The sequence below is a fragment of the Ranitomeya imitator genome, chromosome 4 (assembly GCF_032444005.1).
Source record: "Ranitomeya imitator isolate aRanImi1 chromosome 4, aRanImi1.pri, whole genome shotgun sequence".
Taxonomy (NCBI): Eukaryota; Metazoa; Chordata; class Amphibia; order Anura; family Dendrobatidae; genus Ranitomeya; species Ranitomeya imitator.
The window spans coordinates 135862316-135883770 of record NC_091285.1 but is presented as its reverse complement, the minus strand read 5'-3'; the positions used below and the strand labels follow the sequence as shown (position 1 = coordinate 135883770).

At 46.6% G+C, this 21455-nt stretch overlaps 1 protein-coding gene across 4 annotated transcripts in view; it reads right to left on the bottom strand.

Annotated features, from left to right (window-relative positions):
* The window catches only part of P4HA2 (prolyl 4-hydroxylase subunit alpha 2), a 147430-nt gene that overhangs the window by 68771 nt on the left and 57204 nt on the right, over positions 1-21455 (bottom strand). For all 4 annotated transcript variants that reach the window (XM_069763941.1, XM_069763943.1, XM_069763942.1 and 1 more), the window contains exon 3: positions 931-1027. In XM_069763941.1, coding sequence (XP_069620042.1) covers positions 931-1027 — 97 coding nt within the window. The remainder of the gene's footprint in view (positions 1-930; positions 1028-21455) is intronic.

Genomic DNA, 21455 nt, shown 5'->3' with positions numbered 1-21455 from the left:
CGCTCCTTGCCAAGTTTGTATGAGCGTATAAAAACAGTCCAAGTGTCAAGCACAAAACTCGGGCGATTTTTTGATCTATATTGTCATCCGTGTGCTTTTGTCCATTTTTATATCTGTGTTGCATCAGTTTTATACATCAATAATTATAAAATTATCATCAAATAGTTTCCTCTGGTAATAGTGACTATGCATCTGTAAAAACCCATTGATATACAGTTGATGGGATCAAGTTTTTTTATTTTTCAAAATTTTTTTTTTTTTACTTACAACCTGAGCAGGCAAATCTCATCCGATATGTGGAAGGAACTAGCACAACATACAATATTTTTTAATGAGAAGGTTCGGTTCAAGTGTGGTCTGTGTGATGTCAATTTTTTTATGGACCAAAAATGTGGTCACGTGAACTTAAAGGGTTCAAAACCGGTAAGTCTTCTATTGAGACGAAACTGCAAAGTGTATGGAGACCAAGGCCGCATCTACTTGCCAGGAGCATGTATAACTCATACATACACTCCGTTCCCTGGTCTGAAACTGGCGAACCCCGGTAGCGCACAGTGCGTGCACTGGTGGTGGGGGGCGGGATTCATAAGTCTGCTGTCCGTCATGCAGAGTGACTGCAGACTTTTAAAAAGGGTTAGAGACTTTTCTAATAACCATTAGCATTGTGGGTTACAAATAATCTAGCGACAAACAATAAAGAATTGCTAAAGAAAGATTGAAATTGATGACCTGGGTCTTTTCTCAACCTTTGCAACTAAGACTATATATTAAAATATATAAAGATCGTGATATGAAAAAAAAAGTCAGAAATGAAAAAAAAAAATACTTTTAACACAAAAAGTTGATTTAAAAATAGGTAATGACCTTTAGCATCACACATGAATACCTCCTAAAATTGTTAAACGAAGTATATACGGTATATCCAAATACCTTTTGATCTTAGAAAGGCGTTCCTCTTCCTCTCTAATGTACTCCTTTAGGGACTGTACGAGGTCTCTTTCCTTGTAAATAAGGTCTGTCATCTGACCTGCAACAGAGAAAATAAATAGTGAGAAATTAGTAAGAGCACAGTCTTATTTCTAGAGAAAGCCCCATCAGGCCTACAGCGATATGTATAGCACTTTTTACAAATTTTTACTCTATAAACTTATATTCAACAACGTAGAACTCTGCTTGTCATTAGCGAGTGGAAACTTTACGGTTTACTTTTTACTTTAGAAACGCAAGAAGAAAAAAAAAAACGGTTTGAGTGTGATTCAACAGAATTTCATGAGTGTTCGGTCAATATGTCAGTTTTTGGCATCATTGATTTTCATGTATGAAAAAAACAAAACCGCCAAAGCATTTCCTATGCAATGTCAATCACGGACTGCACATTGATGGTATTTATGCGCTGTCCATCATTTTCACGGACCCATAGACATGCATCAGTAATTTTAATCCGTTACTGGAACACAAACGTACAGGTCTGATTTTTTTTACGGATATGGTCTACAACACAGCACAAGCTCCATAGATTATGCAATGCAAATTTTCACCCTGTCCTGAAGTTTCACTTCTTTGGAGCTACCCTGTAACACTAATTAACCCTTTTATCCCCAAGGGTGCTTTGCATGTTAAGGTACAGTCACACATAACGATATTGTTAACGATATCGTTGCTTTTTATGATGTAGCAACGATATCGTTAACGAAATCGTTATGCGTGACAGCGACCAACGATCAAGCCCCTGCTGGGAGATCGTTGGTCGCTGGGGAAAGTCCAGGACTTTATTTCGTCGCTGGATCTCCTGCTGACATCGCTGAATCAGCGTGTGACGCCGATTCAGCGATGTCTTCACTGGTATCCAGGGTAAACATCGGGTTACTAAGCGCAGGGCCGCGCTTAGTAACCCGATGTTTACCCTGGTTACCATTGTAAAAGTAAAATAAAAACACTACATACTTACATTCCGGTCACGTTCCTCAGCGTCGGCTTCCCTGCGTCCCCCAGTGTCAGCGCAGGCTGGCCGTAAAGCAGAGCACAGCGGTGACGTCACCGCTCTGCTTTCCAGCCAGCTCGCTTACAAAGTGCAGGGAAGCTGACACTGGGGGACGCGACAGGAATGTAAGTATGTAGTGGTTTTTTTTTTACTTTTACAATGGTAACCAGGGTAAACATCGGGTTACTAAGCGCGGCCCTGCGCGTAGTAACCCGATGTTTACCGTGGTTACCCGGGGACTTCGGGATTGTTGGTCGCTGGAGAGCTGTCTGTGTGACAGCTCTCCAGCAACCAAACAGCGACGCTGCAGCGATCGGCATCGTTGTCTAGATCGCTGCAGCGTCGCTTAATGTGATGGTACCTTAAATGACCTGGCCAATTTTTTACAATTCTGACCACTGTCCCTTTATGAGGTTATAACTCTGGAACGCTTCAACAGATCCTGATAATTCTCACATTGTTTTATTATTACATATTGTACTTCATGACAGTGGTAAAATTTATTTGATATTACCTGCGTTTATTTGTGAAAAAAATGGAAATTTGGAGAAAATTTTGAAAATTTCGCAATTTTCCAACTTTGAATATTTATGCCCTTAAATCAGAGAGATATGTCACACAAAATACTTAATAAGTAACATTTCCCACATGTCTACTTTACATCAGCACAATTTTGGAGCCAACATTTTTTTTGTAAGGGAGTTATAAGGGTTAAAAGTTGACCAGCAATTTCATTTTTACACCATTTATTTTTTTAGGGACCACATCACATTTGAAGTCATTTTGAGGGGTCTATATGATAGAAAATACCCAACTGTGACACCATTCTAAAAACTGCACCCCTCAAGGTGCTCAAAGCCACATTCAAGAAGATTATTAACCCTTCAGGTGTTTCACAGGAATTTTTGGAATGTTAAAAAAAAAAAAAATTAACATTTAATTTTTTTTTCACAAAAAATTTACTTCAGCTCCAATTTGTTTTATTTTACTAAGGGTAACAGAAGAAATTGGACCCCAAACGTTGTTGTGCAATTTGTCCCGAGTACGCTAATACCCCATATGTGGGAATAAACCACTGTTTGGGCAAACAGCAGAGCTCGGAAGGGAAGGAGCGCCATTTGACTTTTCAATGCAAAATTGACTGGAATTGAGATAGGACGGCATGTCGCGTCTGGAGAGCTCTTGATGTGCCTAAACATTGAAACAGCCCACAAGTGACACCATTTTGGAAAGCGGACTCCCTAAGGAACTTATCTAGATGTGTGGTAAGCACTTTGACCCACCAAGGGCTTCACAGAAGTTTATAACGCAGAGCCGTGAAAAACAGTAATTAGACCTACTGGTAATTGTATTTCCAGGAATCCATCCTGACTCACACTGGAGGACGTCCTTCTTATCCATGATGGGACAGGAAACACGAGAGGTTAAAAGGACCCTCCCCCTACCACCCTTCAGTGCTTTTCCAAAGTAACATCTGGATGGATGCAAAAAACAAGGTTTATTCCAACAAAATAATCAATCATACAAATGTTACATCACATGAGTATAAAGATCATACAATAGGGAGGGAACTAATAGTGCTGTCAGAATGGATTCCTGGAAATACAATTACCAGTAGGTCTAATTACTGTTTTCCTGGTCACCACCTGACAGCACACTGGAGAAATACCAAAGGAGAATGGTATTAAGGGTGGGACCACTGCTTGAAGTACCTTTCTACCAAAGGCCAACTGAGGCGATACTACATCTAACTTATAGTGTTTAGAAAAGGTACTAAGATTAGACAATGATGCAGCCCTACAGATCTGGTCTGCCGTAGCCCCCCCTTTCTCCGCCCATGACGTAGCCATGGCCCTAGATGAATGGGCTTTAAGATTAACCGGGGAATTCTGTCCTTTAGCTTTATAAGCTAAACTGATTGTAGATTTTATCCACCGTGCAATAGTCGCTTTAGACGCTTTTTTTCTCCCTATTTGGACCCCTGAACTGAACGAACAAGTTATTGTCCTGTCTCCAGGGTCTAGATAAATCAAGGTACCTGAGTACCGTCTCTCTTACGTCTAGGTTATGGTAAAATCTTTCTTTTTGGTTTTTAGTGAACTGGCAAAATGACATTAAAACAATCTCCTGATTCATATTAGTATCTGAGACGACTTTAGGGAGAAAAGCCGGATCGAGTCTTAGTACTAATTTATCCTCAAAGATTTGTAAATACGGGTTCTGCACCGATAGAGCCTGTAGTTCCCCCAATCTTTTTGCCGACGTGATCGCAACTAAAAACGCGGTTTTAAGGGAGAGTTTGTTAATTTCTATGTCCCCTGTTATATCCCACGGCTGTTCACATAGAAAATTCAGGACCAAATTAAGATCCCACGGCGGGACTGATCTTCTAATTAATGGTTTTAGTCTCTGGACTGCTCTAGAGAATCGACTAATCCAAGGGTGGGTAGATAGAGAAAAATAAAAAAATACACTCAGGGCCGCTATTTGGACTCTTAATGTACTTGGTCTAAGACCTTTTTGAAATCCTGACTGCAAGAAATCATGAATTTTTGGGATATTTGGATGGTCAGTATCAACTGTCATCTCCCCATAAACCCCACAAAATCGCTTCCATATTTTTGTGTAGATGGCTGATGTCACCAGCTTCCTGCTGGCTTGAAGGGTAGAAATGACGTCATCTGAAAGACCTTTTGCCCTCAAGACCTTCCGTTCAGGATCCAGGCCGCCAACTGAAGTGCTCCTGGATTCTGGTGTAGAACTGGACCCTGTAGAAGATCCTCTCTTTCTGGTAATAGGAGGGGTTTTTCTACTGAAAGCCTCCTTAACAATGGAAACCAACTTCGTTTCGGCCAGTAGGAGCTATGAGAATGACTTTGGCCCCGTCCTCGCAGATTTTCCTGAGTGTTCTTGGAATCATTGCCAGAGGAGGAAACGCATACAGAAGACAATTGTTCCCGGGTTGTGAGAAGGCATCGATCGCAGCTGGGCTTTCCCAGGGGTTTAAGGAGTAAAAGGTTTTGACCTTTGCATTTTTCTTTGCAGCAAATAGATCCACCGTCGGCTTCCCCCAACGATGACAAAGATTTCTGAATACATCGCTGCTCAGTTCCCACTCTGTAGGGGATACATTTTTCCATCTGAGGAAATCCGCCAACTGGTTCTTGGATCCCTCCAGATGTACCGCCGAGATTGACAGTACCGACTTCTCTGCCCACCTGAAGATCTGTTCCACCAGATCTTGTAATGCCATATGTCTTGGGCCCCCTTGATGCCGAAGGAAGGCTACAGTTGTCGTATTGTCCGAAAAGACTTTTACATGTTTATTCTGCAGTAGATGTTGCGCCGCCGTTAAGACCTTCCAACCCGCATGCAGTTCTCTGTGGTTTGATGATTTATTGCTGTCCTTTCTTTCCCAGCGACCTTGAAAATACAATTATATGAAAAAGTTTGGGCACCCCTATTAATCTTAAGCTTAATGTATTATAAAAATGGTTTTTTTTTGCAACAGCTATTTCAGTTTCATATATCTAATAACTGTTGGACACAGTAATGTTTCTGCCTTGAAATGAGGTTTATTGTACTAACAGAAAATGTGCAACTGAAATATGAAAATGAAACTGAAATAGCTGTTGCAAAAAAAACAATTTTTATAAAACATTACGCTTAAGATTAATAGGGGTACCCAAACTTTTTCATATAACTGTATCTTCCTTGGACATGATCTTCCCAACCTTGCTGACTTGCATCTGTCGTGACCGACACACTCGGGGTTTGAAGCCATGGTACCCCCAGCCGGAGGTTTCTGGAGAGAGTCCACCACACCAGAGATCTTTTGATCTGAAAAGAGAGATTCAGACTCTGATTTAGTGAGTTTTGTTTTCTGTTCCAGCTCCTCAGAACTCCCTGCTGAACCTGCCGAGAATGAAACTGGCTCCAGCTCACGCAAGGGATGCAGGCCGTCGTTAATCCCAGAACTTTAATCCCGTCTCTGATCGTATTTCGGCCTCGGGAAAAGTGATGGACCTTTTTTATTATGCCCTTTATCCTGTCTTCAGGTAGGTAGGGCATTCTTGTTTCTGAATCGAGCATGACTCCCAGGAATTTTATTCTGGATTTTGGTATTAGATCTGATTTCTCCCAATTTATAATCCATTCCAGACTTTCTAGTGTGGAAATGAGGGATTGACAGTTGATCCTGAGCTGACCTACTGTGTCTGCCGCTACTAAAAAGTCATCTAAATAAGGAATCACCATTATATCCCAATTCCTCAGATAGGCAACCACCTCTACCATAAGTTTCGTAAAAACTCTGGGAGCAGATGCCAGGCCGAAGGGGAGACAGCGAAATTGAAAATGGTAGATCTTTCCTTCCATGTTTACCACGAACCGCAGGAACTTCTGGTGATTTAGTTGAATGGGTACATGGTAATATGCACTCTTTAGATCTAGAGTACACATCACCATACCCCTTCCTAACAGAGGGATGGTAGACCGAATTGACATCATTTTCAATCTCTTGTATAACACCCAATTGTTTAGGTGCTTTAGATTTATTATTGTTCTCGATTCTCCCGATGGTTTTGTTATCGAGAAGAGATTTGAGTAATGACCTCTGTACTCTTCCAGAGGGGGTACCGGAACAATTCCCGCAATTTTTAGGAGGTCCTGTATATCTGACCACATGGGGGATGATGATTTTAGATGGGAGCTGGACACCAGGAACCTTTCGGGAGGAAGAGATGTAAACTCTATTTTGTATCCCTGGGACACCACCTATAAAGCCCAAGGACTCGTTATTTCCCTCCATCCTTCTAGGAATCCGGCCAGACGACCCCCTACTCTGATGGCGTCATTTCCTACGGTAGCTAGACCCCGAACCCGAGTAGCTCGAGTCTTTGGTTTTGGGTCTGCTATCCCCTCCTTTCTGGCAACTCCATCTACCCTGTTTTCCCTTACCCCTGTAATCTGGTTTTTGATTATAGCGGGGTCTCCGAAAGGGCTGAAACTTTTTAGGCTTTTCTTTCGGGAACCCTTTCTTTACATCTGAGGCCTTCTCTAAGATATCGTCGAGGACCGGTCCAAAGACCCTGCCCCCAGAAAAGGGTATGGAACACAACTTGTTCTTGGAATGCATATCACCCGACCAGCTTTTGAGCCAGATTGCTCTTCGGGCTGCATTAGATAGGGATTGACCCCTAGCCGTGAACCTAACAGACTCTGCGGACGCGTCTGCCAAAAAAGGTGGTTGCCAATTTTAACAAAGGCAGGGATTTCAGAATAGTCTCCCTAGGAGTTTTGGCTGTTAATTGATCCTGAAGATCATCTAACCACAGGTCCATGGAGCGAGCCACCGATGTCGCTGCTATATTCGCTCGAATAACCGCCGATGAACTCTCCCAGGCCCTTTCTAAAAGGCCATCTGCTTTTCTATCCATGGGCTCCTATAGGTTGGAAGAGTCCTCAAAAGAAATTGCAGTCCTTTTGGACACTTTAGCCAATGGTATGTCTATTTTAGGAATATCGACCCATTCTTTAACTTCATCTGGATCAAACGGCAAATGGAGTCTGAAATCTTTAGGGATAGTCAGTCTTTTCTCCGCCTCCTCCCATTCCTCCAGAATCATGGATTGGATATGGGAGTTTACCGGAAAAACCTTAGAGGTCTGCGAGCGTAAGCCACCGAACATCTCATCGCTGAGGCTCCTCAATCTGCATAGTATGCCGAACAGCCTCCAACAGTTCTCCTGTGTATGCAGCGGAGAATAATATATAATATCTTCTCCCTTTCTCCGGAGGATCTCTACTCTCTTCTTCCTCCTCTACATCAGACACAGAAGACGACGAGTCTCCTGATGAGTAATCGACCCTCGGCCTTTTCTTCGGTCTCTCTGAAGGTGAGGCTTGATTGAGTACCAGACCTGATACGGAAGCCTGAACCTCCTCTCTTATCATGGCTCTCATATTTGTCATAAGAGAAGCCTGCTCCTCTCCTATGATTCTGCAGGTGCATGCTTCACATAGGGGTTTCTGCCAGGTATCCTTCAGCTTAGCTGCACAGATAGGACACTTCTTATTTTTGCCGGGCTTCTTTAATGGCTTGTCAGATAAGGAGGCCACCTATAAGAAATATATAGCAAACGCTAGCATAATGCCTCTTTTTTTTTTTTTGTGGAGATCCATAATACAGGGCTCCTGCCCTAGTTACTAGCGCCGTGGACTCCTGCCCCTCTGCTCTAGCTGCATCCTCTATGATCCTCTGGAGATCGCTTACTGCCCCCGCACATACCTTTTATTTTTGTTCCTTCCTCTCTTCACATGTTCAGCGCTTCCGCGCTTTCTGACCGCTCCTTCCTGTTGCAGAGATGCCGCCCGCCCCCCTCAGCCGCAAACCGGAAGTGACGTGCGGCCGGAAAGAGGATGGTGCAGCGAGGATTTGCTTCTCCCAGTGGCCGCATGGAGACGCCGACATCAGCAGAGGCCACCGCCGGGATCGCCTGCACCAGGGGGAGCGACGGAAGGATCGAGAGCCCCCGGCAGGGAGAAGCGATCCTCATACCAGGAGCAGCGCTACACTGGTAGGCAGAGGGACCCTTGGGCGGGTGTCGGCCAGCTGGTGCCTCATGGAGGGAAGGGTGAGGCAAAGCCCCCCCGATCCACACCTCCCGCACAGAACGGTAGATCCTCTCGTCCATTCCTATCCATAATGGGACAGGAAAAACACTGAAGGGTGGTAGGGGGAGGGTCCTTTTAACCTCTCGTGTTTCCTGTCCCATCATGGATAAGAAGGACGTGTTTAGCCCCCAGTTTTGTATTTTCCCAAGGGTAACAGGAGAAATTGGACCCCAAAAGTTGTTGTCCAATTTTTCCTGAGTACGCTGATACCCCATATGTGTGGGGGAACCACCGTTTGGGCGCATGGCAGAGCTCGGAATGGAAGGAGCGCAGTTGCAGGGAATGCAGACTTACGCTACTTTCACACTAGTGTTGTGCACTGCACGTCGCAATGCGTCGTTTTGCAGAAAAAAACGCATCCTGCAAAGTTGTTTGCAGGATGCGTTTTTTCTCCATAGGCGTGTATTAGCGACGCATTGCGAAGCATTGCCACATGTCGCAACCGTCATGTGACGGTGGCGTCGTGTTGTGGCAGACCGTCCGAACAAAAAAACGTTGTTTGCAACTTTTTTTGAGCGTCTTGTCCACCATTTCCGACCGCGCATGCGCGGCCGGAACTCCGCCCCCACCTCCCCGCAACTCACAATGGGGCAGCGGATGCGCTGGAAAAATGCATCCGTTGCCCCCGTTGTGCGGCGCTTCCATAGTATGCGTCGATACGTCGGCCCGACGCACTGCGACGGGCCGAGTACGACGCTAGTGTGAAAGTAGCCTTAGATGGATTGGATTGCAGGTGTCATGTTGCAAGCTGGGCTCAACTGCGGTGACCTCAGCATCGTGAGAAAAAGTCAGTTAGTTCACCGCAGATCTTTGATATCAGTCTTTGATCTGCGATGAATTCACTGAGCTGAACTGCAGTGATATCACTGACTGACTCTCACAGTGCTGAGGTCACGCAGTTCAGCCTTGCTGGGAACGCAGCCTCAGTGACCGCCAGTAACCTTCGGTGATGTCACCGCTGGTCACTGATGCTGCGCTGCAGCAGTTCATTCACCAGTGGTTCTCAGCCTGAATGGTCGCATCTTGGTACCGTCCAGGTTGAAAACTATCCCTACACATGGATTACAGCATGGGACAGAACAACGGAGAGGTGAGGGACATTGATGTTTTTTATTTTTGCTTTATCGCAGGAGACGAGGACTTCAATGGAATGGTCGTTAGGTGAGTATAACGGTGTTTGTTATTTTATTTTTAAATAAATGTGTTTTGTTTTATTTCAAATAAAGGACTTTATTCTGGCTGTGTCTTTATTTACCATATAACTATAGGATTAGTAATGGCTAGGTGTCTTCTAGACGCCTCTCCATTACTAACCTGTGGGCTTGATGTCACCAGACAATGCAAAGGTGACATGAACCCAACATACCACCGCTGCAGGAAGTGCCCAGCAAAGTGTCAGAATTGGTGCATCTAATAGATGTGCCTTTTCTGAGCAGCTGCGGGCTGCTATTGTTAGGCTGTTATGGGCAATATCCATGGCTCCTTACCAGCCTGAGAATATCAGCCCCCAGCTGTCTGCTTTAGCTTGGCTGCTTGTCACAAATGGGGGGTGGGGGGGGGACAACCAGCCAAGCTAACCAGCCTTGCTGAAGCTGACAGCTGAGGGTTGCAGCCCGCAGCTGTCAGTTTTGCCTGGCTGGTTATCAAAAAACAGGGGAACCCATGCTGTTTTTTTAAAGTATTTATTTATGACACAGTCGGTGGCTGATGAATACCTGCTGAATAAAAACTCTCAACATTGTCCCCTGCTAGTGCTGATGAGAATGATGAGAGCGGTCTTCAGCACCCGGCGAGGGAGAACAGCGAAAACAATACCACTGCTTCCCAGGTGCCAGTAACGTGTAGTCCTAATGCGGTACACGTGTGGCACACTGTTGCCACATGTATGCCACAAGTATTACACACACATACACACACACACACTGATATCTCCGGTACTGTTTTTTTTGGTACCGGAATTATCAGGACATGTGAAAGAGCCCTTAGTGTCAATTTTTAAATGTATTTTTAAAAAATGCACATTTGACCTGTATCTGGTACTGTCAAAGCAGCCCCATGTGAATGTGAAAAAAGTCCAGATGTCATTTTACAGAAATTCCAGCTATTACATTATTGCCAGGACCAATAACGGCAGTGTTGCAACGTGCCACTGATCTGCTGCACCGCAAAAACACAGTGCTGCAAAATAGAGGCTTTAAAATGCCACCGTAAAAAGGTGTTCATGCAGTCAGAGTGAATATGCCAGCAAGTTTTTATTCAACTATTGTGAAAGTAGTATGATATAGGGGCAGAGACCCGGTTTCCGGTAATGTCTCATTTAAGAAGCTACTTGTGGTAGTTTCAGAAAAAAAAATAGTGTTTTATTATCAGATTTCCACTAAAGGACTAGTTGTCTAGTGCCATGTAGTCCTCCTGCTCTGTGTAACCACACCCTTACAAATGATTAGCAGCTTTCTGCCAAGGTACAGTGTACACAGAAAACTGCCTATCAGTCCTGTGGGTGGCTCAGCATTCAGTGAACTGATAAGTTCGCAGTTACAATTGCTGGACGCTGCACCACGGCGTCCTCACCAATTACGAATTGTAACTACGATCTGGTATGTTATATCACATATATACTTTGCTTTTTTTGCTGGGGGTACTCTTTGTATGCCTAGCAGATGTTACACTGTGTTGGTTTACATGGAATTGATATGTCTTATGCCGGATATAACTATATATGCTGGATTTTCTGTGCCACTGTGTTCTCTATTAGGCAGTTTAGATATGGATGCCAATTTTAGTCTTTGCTGTCAGCATTAGACCTTTTATATTTCTGTGGATATTTAATAAAAATTTATATTTTATTACTTTGGACTAGTACACTGTATTTTCTCCCGTGGTGTCGTGATTTCTAAAGTGTGTCCTGCACATCCAATTGCTTTGGCTTTAATATCATCTGTATGGTTATGATGTTAGTTAATCATTGCAAAAGCCTTATATGTTTCCTATGTTTATACCTTATGTACAGTGCATGTCGGAAGCGGGTGTATGGAATGGGCTCCAATAGTGAGCCCGCCCCATGCCCAGCATGTGATGGCTGTGTATTACATCAGGACTTGCCGCTAACAATCGCGGGTTAAATACCACTTTCAATCTCTGACAGAGGCATTTTAACAGTCACAGACATGCATGCTCATCATTTTCTCTGCCCATAGGAGTGCCAGTGACGTGATAGTGGGTTGCCGATGGGTTGTAATGACAAGCATGGGAGTCATCAACTGACACCTTGCTGTCATTACAGAGCTGCTTTGAAATCCTGCCTGTGGCCAGGCTTCAAAAGGAGACTAAAGTTTTTTTGGTCGCTGCAATTCCACAAAATAGGGATTTTTATGTACTCACTGTACAATCCTTTTCTCCGAGCCATTCATTGGGGGACAGACCGTGGGTGTATGCTGCTGCCAATAGGAGGCTGACACTAAGTGACACAAAAAAAGTTAGCTCCTCCTCTGCAGTATACACCTTCCTGCTGGCTCTCAGCTAACCAGTTCAGTGCCAAAGCAGTAGGGGATCAATAACAAAGTATAGTATGTCAAATTATATATGAGAGTATAGCATGTCAAACTATAAAACAAGCAGAAGCTAATAACAGGGCGGGAGCTGTGTCCCCCAATGAATGGCTCGGACAAAAGGATTTTATGGTGAGTACACAAAAATCCCTATTTCTCCTTTGCCTCATTGGGGGACACAGACTGTGGGATGTCCCAAAGCAGTCCCTGGGTGGGTACAACATCAGATCAGGCCCTGTGTAACCGCTACTTACAAGAGCGCCACCGCGGCCTGCAGAGTCGGCCTGCCCAGACTCACATCTGCGGACGTATGGGAATTATAGTGTTTCAAGACTGCATGCGGACTGGACAAACCCGCAAGCTTGCAGGCGTGCTTTACCGACGCCTGGAGCCTAGAGCCTCGATCGACAGAGTGGAGTTAGGCTGACCTCTAACCCGGAAGGACTCCTGGATGGTGTAACAAATCCACCAGGCTAACATGGCCGATGAAATGGCTAAACCCTTCCTGTAACCTTCAGGAAGCCTTCCTCTGACCATCAGGAAGCCCAAATAAGGTGTCCAACCTTCGGAAGGACGCTGTGCATGATACGTACCTACTCTCACTCGCTTCGTCCAGAATATGGAGAACCCATCCCGTTTTGTGGACTGATGCCGAAAGAGATGAGGGAAGAACGATGCCCTCGTAACATTGGGAATACAATACCACCATGGTAACAAGGGACGGGGATGTCCTGAGGACAACCTTGCCTTGATGGTAATAAGAAAAAAAGTCTGAAAGAACAGAGCATCTAGCTCCGAAGACTTGTCAGGATGACGAGATCGCAGAGAAAAAAGGGGCGATCTTCCCTGATAGTAAAGTCTGTCCGGATCAAATGGAGTCCACTGTAAGACTCTCAGGACCATTTTTTTTTTCTTTCGGGAATGCGCAGTTTGCGCTGCCCTTCGAACTTACAGCGCAGGCGCCAGGGACGTTCATGAAGGAAATGGAGGCGGCGCCTGGCGCACGGAGGCCCTGAGGGATGGCTGGGAGGCGTTTAGGCATGTGTGTCAGGGAGGAAAGACATGCCCCTCTGACAAATTAGAGGTATGAAGGACAAACTATAGAAACGATTATTTCAGCGTTGGCAGGGACACCAACTAAAAGAGCCAAATTGCCAGAGTGCAGCATTAGTGCAGCACAAGGTGGCTCCTACAGTTAAAAACGCCTGGGTGGGGGGGGGGGGTTGACAGGTTCCCTTTAAGGTCCCAAAGATCTAATGGTATGTGAAAGGGAAGGACCACATGTGAAAACTCTCTGCAGTTTCGTTGCAATAAGACGGAAAAGAACTTGCTCCGCAAACAAAAAAAAACGAACACGTGGTCCGTGCGGATCTCCCAGGACCACTGGGGCCCTTCCTGCTTCCAAACGGCTCTTGGAAGTAGGGGAAGGGGGTTAAGGAAACTGGTACCACGGAAGAACTAGCGCATTCACTGCAATGGCTTTTGGATCTTGAGGCCGAACCATGAACACGAGTACATTGGCGTTCAGTCTGGACGCCATCCGATCTACATCTGGAGTGCCCAGTGAAGGCAGATCTGATGGAAGACTTCCGGGTGAAGTTCACACTCACTTGAGGCGGGACCCTGATGGCTGAAGAAGTCTACCGCCCAGAGATCTACTCCTGGGATGTGTACTGCCGAGATCATCGAATGATAGATCTCGGCCCATCAGAACATGAGAGGTACCTCGTCCATGATGCCTGACTGTGGGTACCTGCTAGATGATTGACGTATGGCACAGCCGTGGCATTATCCACTTGAATTCAGATAAGGTGACCCGCCAGAAGGCAGAGGACCTGCTGTAGGACTAGCCGTATTGTTCGGATCCCCAGAACAAAGATCGGGAAAAGAAGGCTGGCATCGGTAGTCACTAATAATCATTGAACATGAAGGAACTCCCCTGGATGAGGAAGAAGCTCAGAGACTACCCTCTGAAAGCCTGTTTGACCTACAGAAGATAAGCGGAGCGAAGGAAACAGCTTCCATTGCTGTCACCATGTTTCCTCATGACCCTCCCAGCAAATAGAATGGAATGAGTGATCAAGTAAGAGAGTTCTGAGTGGAAGTGTCCAGGATCATCCTCAAAAAGGATATCTGCTGGGCTGGAAAAGAGGAAAAAACCTGTCCAAATGAAGCTGCCAGCCCAGGAGAGAGTATAGCAATTGATAAAGATGACTCAGCATAGTCCTGGAAAAGCAGCTAGAAAGTTGACCGTATAGGACAGGATGACCACGCCTCTAGGGTGCAAGAGGAACATGACGGCCGCCATGCCTTGCGAACACTCAGGGTGTGGAGGCAAGACCGAAGGACAAGGTCGTGACTTGAAAATGCTGTTTGCAAAAGGAAAAGCAAAGGAATTTTTGAAGAGGGGAAAATAGGAATGTGAAGGTAAGCATCCCGAATGTCGGTTGATGCTAGAAACTCCACCCTTTTTCCGTTGAAGTAATAGCGGAGTGGAGGAACTCCATCCGAAGAAGGAATAATAATAATAATAATAATAATCTTTATTTATATAGCGCCAACATATTCCGCAGCGCTTTACAGTTTAACAGTTTCAAACACAAAAGTCATAAGTAACAACGTTAACAATACAATAATTAAAGCAAAATAAGACGACCCTGCTCGTGAGAGCTTACAATCTACAATGAGGTGGGGGAGATGCAAAGTACAGGTGTGTATTTACAATGATGTATTTACGATCATGGTCCAGCCATCTTCAGGGGTTGGGGAATAGATGGGGATAGTGAATGGGCTACACACACACAAACATAAAATGACTTTGATTAGTGAACGTGACAGGCCGCTCTGAACAAATGTGTTTTGAGCGAGCGCCTAAAACTATGCAAATTATGGATGGTCCTAATATCTTGGGGTAGAGCATTCCAGAGGATTGGCGCAGCACGGGAGAAGTCTTGGAGTCGGGAGTGGGAGGTACGGATTAGTGCAGAGGTTAATCGAAAGTCATTTGCAGAGCGCAGTGGTCTGTTAGGCTGATAGACAGAAATGAGGGAGGAGATGTAAGGGGGTGCCGCACTGTGGAGAGCTTTGTGGGTGAGAACAAGTACTTTGAATTGTATCCTGTAATGAAGGGGTAGCCAGTGTAACAACTGGTGAAGAGCGGACGCGTCCGAGTAACGATTAGCCAGATGGACGACCCTGGCTGCTGCATTAAGGATGGACTGGAGAGGGGAAAGTCGAGTGAGGGGGAGGCCAATTAATAGAGCGTTACAGTAGTCCAGGCGGGAGTGGATCAGGGCAACAGTGAGGGTTTTAGCTGTCTCCATGGTGAGAAAAGGGCGGATTCTGGAGATGTTCTTTAGGTGTAAGCGGCACGAGCGGGCAAGAGATTGTATATGGGAGGTGAAGGAGAGATCGGAGTCAAACATAACACCCAGACAGCGTGCCTGCTGCCGGGGTGTTATTATGGTGCCACCCACGGAGAGGGAAATGTCAGATTTAGGGAGGTTAGTAGATGGTGGGAGCAGAAGAAGTTCAGTTTTGGAGAGGTTGAGTTTCAGATAGAGAGCGGACATGATGTTGGAGACTGCGGACAGACAGTCAGTGGCGTTCTGTAGTACAGCGGGGGTAAGGTCAGGGGATGACGTATATAGTTGTGTGCCGTCGGCATAAAGATGGTACTGAAAGCCAAATCTGCTGATTGTCTGTCCAATTGGGGCCGTGTAGAGAGAGAACAGAAGGGGGCCAAGGACTGAGCCCTGAGGTACCCCAACAGTGAGAGGAAGAGGAGATGAAGTGGAGCCAGAGAACAGAACACTGAAGGAGCGGTCAGAAAGGTAGGAGGAGAACCAGGAGAGAGCAGTGTCCTTAATGCCTAGTGACTGGAGCCTAGAGAGAAGGAGAGGGTGGTCAACAGTGTCGAAAGCTGCAGAGAGATCGAGAAGAATGAGCAGAGAGTGGTCACCATTACGTTTTGCTGTCAGAAGGTCATTGGTCACTTTGATGAGTGCAGTTTCTGTCGAATGTAGGGGGCGGAAACCGGACTGTGAAGGGTCTAGGAGGGAGTGAGTGGAGAGGTAACGGGTAAGGCGGGAGTATATCAGGCGCTCCAAGAGTTTAGAGATGAAGGGGAGATTGGAGACCGGTCTGTAGTTGTTTGTGCAGGATGGGTCGAGGGTGGGTTTCTTTAGTAAAGGAGTAATGATAGAGTGTTTGAAGGAGGAGGGGAAAATGCCAGAGGAGAGGGAGAGATTAAAGATTGTAGTTAGGTGACTTGTGACAACTGGAGAGAGAGACTGGAGGAGATGTGAGGGAATGGGGTCGGTAGTGCATGTAGTCGGACGAGAAGAGGAGAGGAGCTTGGAGACTTCTTCTTCTGTGATGGGATCGAATGTAGAGAGTGAGCCAGGGGCAATGAGGGGAGGGATGGGAGTCACTGAACTTAGTTGTTGGGAGCGGATTTCCTGACGGATATTGTCTATTTTCTCTATAAAGTGGGAGGCCAGGTCACCAGCACAAATATCTGTGATAGGGGCTTGTGCTTTTGGCCTGAGGAGGGAGTGAAAGGTGTCAAAAAGTTTCTTGGGGTTGTTGGATAGTGAGGAGATCAGAGTGGTAAAGTAGGTCTGTTTAGCGAAGTGAAGGGCAAAGTTATAGGTCCTTAACATAAATTTGAAGTGTATGAAGTCTTCTGGTGTGCGTGTTTTCCTCCATAAGCGTTCAGCACACCTAGAGCATCGCTGGAGAAATCGGGTTTGCGATGTGAGCCAGGGCTGTTTTATTCTGTGTTTGGAGGTTCTGAGGGTGAGGGGAGCTACTTGGTCAAGGGTGCTTCTAAGAGTGTCATTGAAGTGATGTACAGCCAGATCAGGACAGGAAAAGGAAGAGATTGGGGACAATGATGAGCGTAGGGAGTCTGAAAGTGTAGGAGGGTTAATGGCTTGTAGATTTCTGACTGAATGGTATGTAGGAGGGTGCTGGGGTGAGCGAGGATATGTGAGTGTGAAGGAGAGAATGTTGTGGTCAGAGAGGGGAAGCGGTGAGTTATCTAGGTAGGAGGTTGAGCAGAGCCGGGCAAAAACCAGGTCCAGGGTGTTACCGTCTTTGTGTGTTTCAGAGGTTGAGAGCTGTGAGAGGCCGAGAGAAGTGGTTAGCGATAGAAGCTGGGATGCAGATGTGGAAGTGGGCCTGTTAATGGGGATGTTGAAGTCTCCCAGGATAAGGGTTGGTAGTTCTGAGGACATGAAGTGCGGCAGCCAGGCAGAGAAATGGTCCAGGAAGCGGGTGGGTGAGCCTGGGGGCCGGTATATGACCGCTACTCTGAGGGAGAGGGGACGAAAGAGCCTGATTGTGTGGACCTCAAAAGAAGGGAATGAGAGTGATGGAACTGAGGGGATGACCTGGAAAGTGCATTGTGGGGACAGGAGTATGCCAACTCCACCACCAGGTCTGTTTGTTGCTCTCGGGGAATGGGAGAATTGTAAGCCACCATGGGTTATGGCAGCAGGAGAGACAGTGTCAGAATCCTGAATCCAGGTTTCCGTGAGGGCCAGCAGAAAGACCTTGTCCAGCTTGGTAAAAGTTTGAGGTCCAGGATCGGTCTTACTTTTCGGTCCCCCTTTTTGGAACAAAGATCCCTTAGATCTAGACCGTCCAGGACAATTCTTCCACTGCTCGTTTGGTCTATAGGAAACATTCGATTCTAGGGAGTGATGTCAGAAGCTTTTTGAACTCAGAGTACGCTTTCATACTCTGAGCTATAATGCCCTTCTAGGTGTAATGGCATTTGCTGCTGACAGCACCACGCAACAAGCTGCATCCAAGAGGCGTGAACTAGCTAGTCTCCCGCTCAAGAAATTTGATTGACCAGCTGTACTGTCTTCGGGAAAAGGTTACTGATGTGAATCAAAGTAGTTAAGGTCTCCGACCAGGAGACCATTGCTCTAGCAACCCATGCGGTGGCTAGGGAAGGGTAGAGCACTCAACCCGAGGCTGCAAGATGGAATGAACCAGATTTGGTATCTGACAGTCCGTTGTAATTGTAATTGATGACCCATCGGGCAGGAATACTGGTAGACAAAACACCGGAGATTCTACCCGGTTAATCTGCCAAGTGGCAGAAAGCACGGCTGCATCCAGAAGGTCAGGAAAAGCCGTCTCTTGCTACCTCCGCTCTGTTTTGACAGTGCAAAGTTAAAATGATGAATCCTCCATCCACCACCCTATTAGCAGGGAAGTGGAGAGGGATCGTCCGCCTTCTTGCATCATCTGCTAAATAGTGGAGATGCAGAGAGGGGTGTTCGGATGCCAAAAAAGGGTGCCACTGTACATCCACAGAGTTCAGGTCACCGGGTGGACAGGGTTGGTTCCGGTGTTAGGCCTGGCTGCAGAGGAGTATACATGGATGCGACACTTCATGTGCTTGTCTAATGATGGTGTGGGGAGATCGGTTCACCCCTAAGAATCAGACCAGGCATGGCATCCCACGTCATAGGGGGGTATTCGTGGAGGGGACACCCCACGTGTTTGCATATTGGCTGAAAAAGGATACCGCGCCTGCAGAGGCTTCTGTCCAGTGAATTGCTTATCCGGGCGCTACTTGTCCGGGTGAATGACAAATGCTCTGCGAGGGAGTTTAGTCTCCTTATAAAGGACACTGCGTGATCTAGAGTGGAACCGTAGCCCTCATCAATCTACAGAGATTGGTTGATGATATAAATAGGCGAATCCATCCTCTTCTAAAGCTCTGGTGAGTCCAGATGAAAGGCAATATCCAATCCATATTCAGAATCTTGTTCTCAGCAAATCATTGGTGAGGGAGATCAGGAAATGAAGCTTCCGTTTTCTAGATGCCTGTACGTTTCTAGAATACTTGTAGCCCCTACTAGCCGACAGCTCCCATGTAGGAGAGGAACCATATATATCGGTCCTGCGATCACTCCGAGCCACAGAGGGCTTCAATCTCTTAATCAGAGAAGCCATGGGATGTGGCAGTGATGAAGCCCACTCAGGGGAACTAGGTACTCTGGGGTAAGCTGGGATCGGCGGCGGAGGGTTCCTGAGTTCACTTAGGGTGACTGGCTTCGGACTGGTCATGTGCCTTTAAGACAAGGGAATACTGGTCATGTGCCTTTAAGACCAGGGAACGCTAGTCAAATGCCTTTACGACCAGGAAATGCTGGTCATGTGCCTTTAAGACCGGGGACTAATATGGGTAATTCATGTAAGTACAGGAGGGAAGAGGGCAGTACTTCCTTACTCGGCTGCAGTCGTTGAGCCCCTTTAATGTAAAAAACCATCGCCTCTGCCGACTGGGTAGACCAAGTTGGCCACCGGGATTTGCAGAGGTGATAAAGTCTTGCAGAGAGCGAGAGGAGCCAATTCGGGGGAGGAGCCACATACGCGATGTTGGCAGAACCTCGTGACTTCCATGAATAGGCCCAAGCCGGGGCCTAAATTTCTGCAGCCGGCGGGAGCAATACAAGGGGTAGAATAGAGGGACAGTGGGCTGGGAAAAGCGAATGCTCCCATGACAGACAGAAAACGCCAGAAAGGATGGGCGGAGTAGCCTTAGCGGGCGCGACTTCCGGGATGCAGCCTACACATTTAGCCCCCCGGCTTTGGCCAATTTTTGCAGCCGGCCAGAGCATTACCTTAGGGAGGTAGGCCACAGGGAAGGCTAATATCCCACTGTAGGGGCCCATCATCGACTGGATACACTCACCATTGGTGCGCGTCCCGGCATGGACCCGATGACTGTTTCAGTGCCGAGGAAAGCGCGCAATGTGCTGTTCTGCTGCAGGTTAGGTATTGCAGCGTGGACGGTGCAGGGATAAAGCAATAACCCTCAATCCACCATCCACTTGTTAGGGAGGTGGAAAGGAACAGTCCGCCTCCTTGTGCCATCCGCTTTAACAATAGTGGTACAGTGGGGGCTGCTCGGACACCAAAGAGAAGGAGCCTCTGTATATCCACGGAGTTCAAGCCCTCGGGTGGACTGGGCAAGTTGTCCGGCAATAGGCCTGGCTCTAGGAGAGGATAGGATACATAGAGGTGACACTCCATGTGCTCGCCCGTTGCTGGTGAGGGGAGATCGGGACCCGAAGGAACCGTCACCCCTAAAGTGAGCTCAGGCATGGCTTCCCACTTTGCAGGAGAGGGTACGGAGAGGCGACACTCCGAATTCTCGCCTGTTGATGGTTCGGGGGAGTGTTATGCTGTGCTATCAGGCAACACAGTGTGCAGTAATCAGCGCACATACAGTGATATGGCAATAACCCAAAAACAATAGAACAAGCTCTGAGACGTGGAATCTCTGCAGACTGCAATACCTGAACCTATCCTCACACAACTAAAAGCAGCAGTGGATTGCGCCTAACACTACCTATGCAACTCGGCACTGCCTGAGGAGCTGACTAGCCTGAAGATAGAAATACAAGCCTGACTTGCCTCAGAGAAATACCCCAAAGGAATAGGCAGCCCCCCACATATAATGACTGTTAGCAAGATGGAAAGACAAAACGTAGGAATGAAATAGATTCAGCAAAGTGAGGCCCGATATTCTAGACAGAGCGAGGATAGCAAAGAGAACTATGCAGTCTACAAAAAACCCTAAAGCAAAACCACGCAAAGGGGGGCAAAAAGACCCACCGTGCCGAACTAACGGCACGGCGGTGCACCCTTTGCGTCTCAGAGCTTCCAGCAAAAGAGAATAGCACAGCTGGACAGAAAAAACGGAAACAAAAACAAAGTAACACTTATCTAGCAGAGCAGCAGGCCACAGGAAAGATGCAGTAGCTCAGATCCAACACTGGAACATTGACAAGGAGCAAGGAAGACAGACTCAGGTGGAGTTAAATAGCAAGGCAGCCAACGAGCTCACCAAAACACCTGAGGGAGGAAGCCCAGAGGCTGCAATACCACTTGTGACCACAGGAGTGAATTCAGCCACAGAATTCACAACAGGGGAGATCGGAACTTTGAAAAGATCCGTCGCCCCCTTCACTCCATTAATTAAAAAATAAAAAATTTACTGAAAAGTAAAAAATAAAATAAAAACGATGGGGCCTGAACCAGACCCAAGTGTCTCCTACAGACACTAAGCAAGAACTAGTTAGCTGAGGGCCAGCAGGAAGGTGTATACTGCAGGGGAGGACCTAACTGTCTATGTATCGCTTAGTGTCAGCCTCCTAGTGGCAGTAGCATACACCCATGGTCTGTGGCCCCCAATGAGGTGAAGGAGAAAAAGGCTGTAA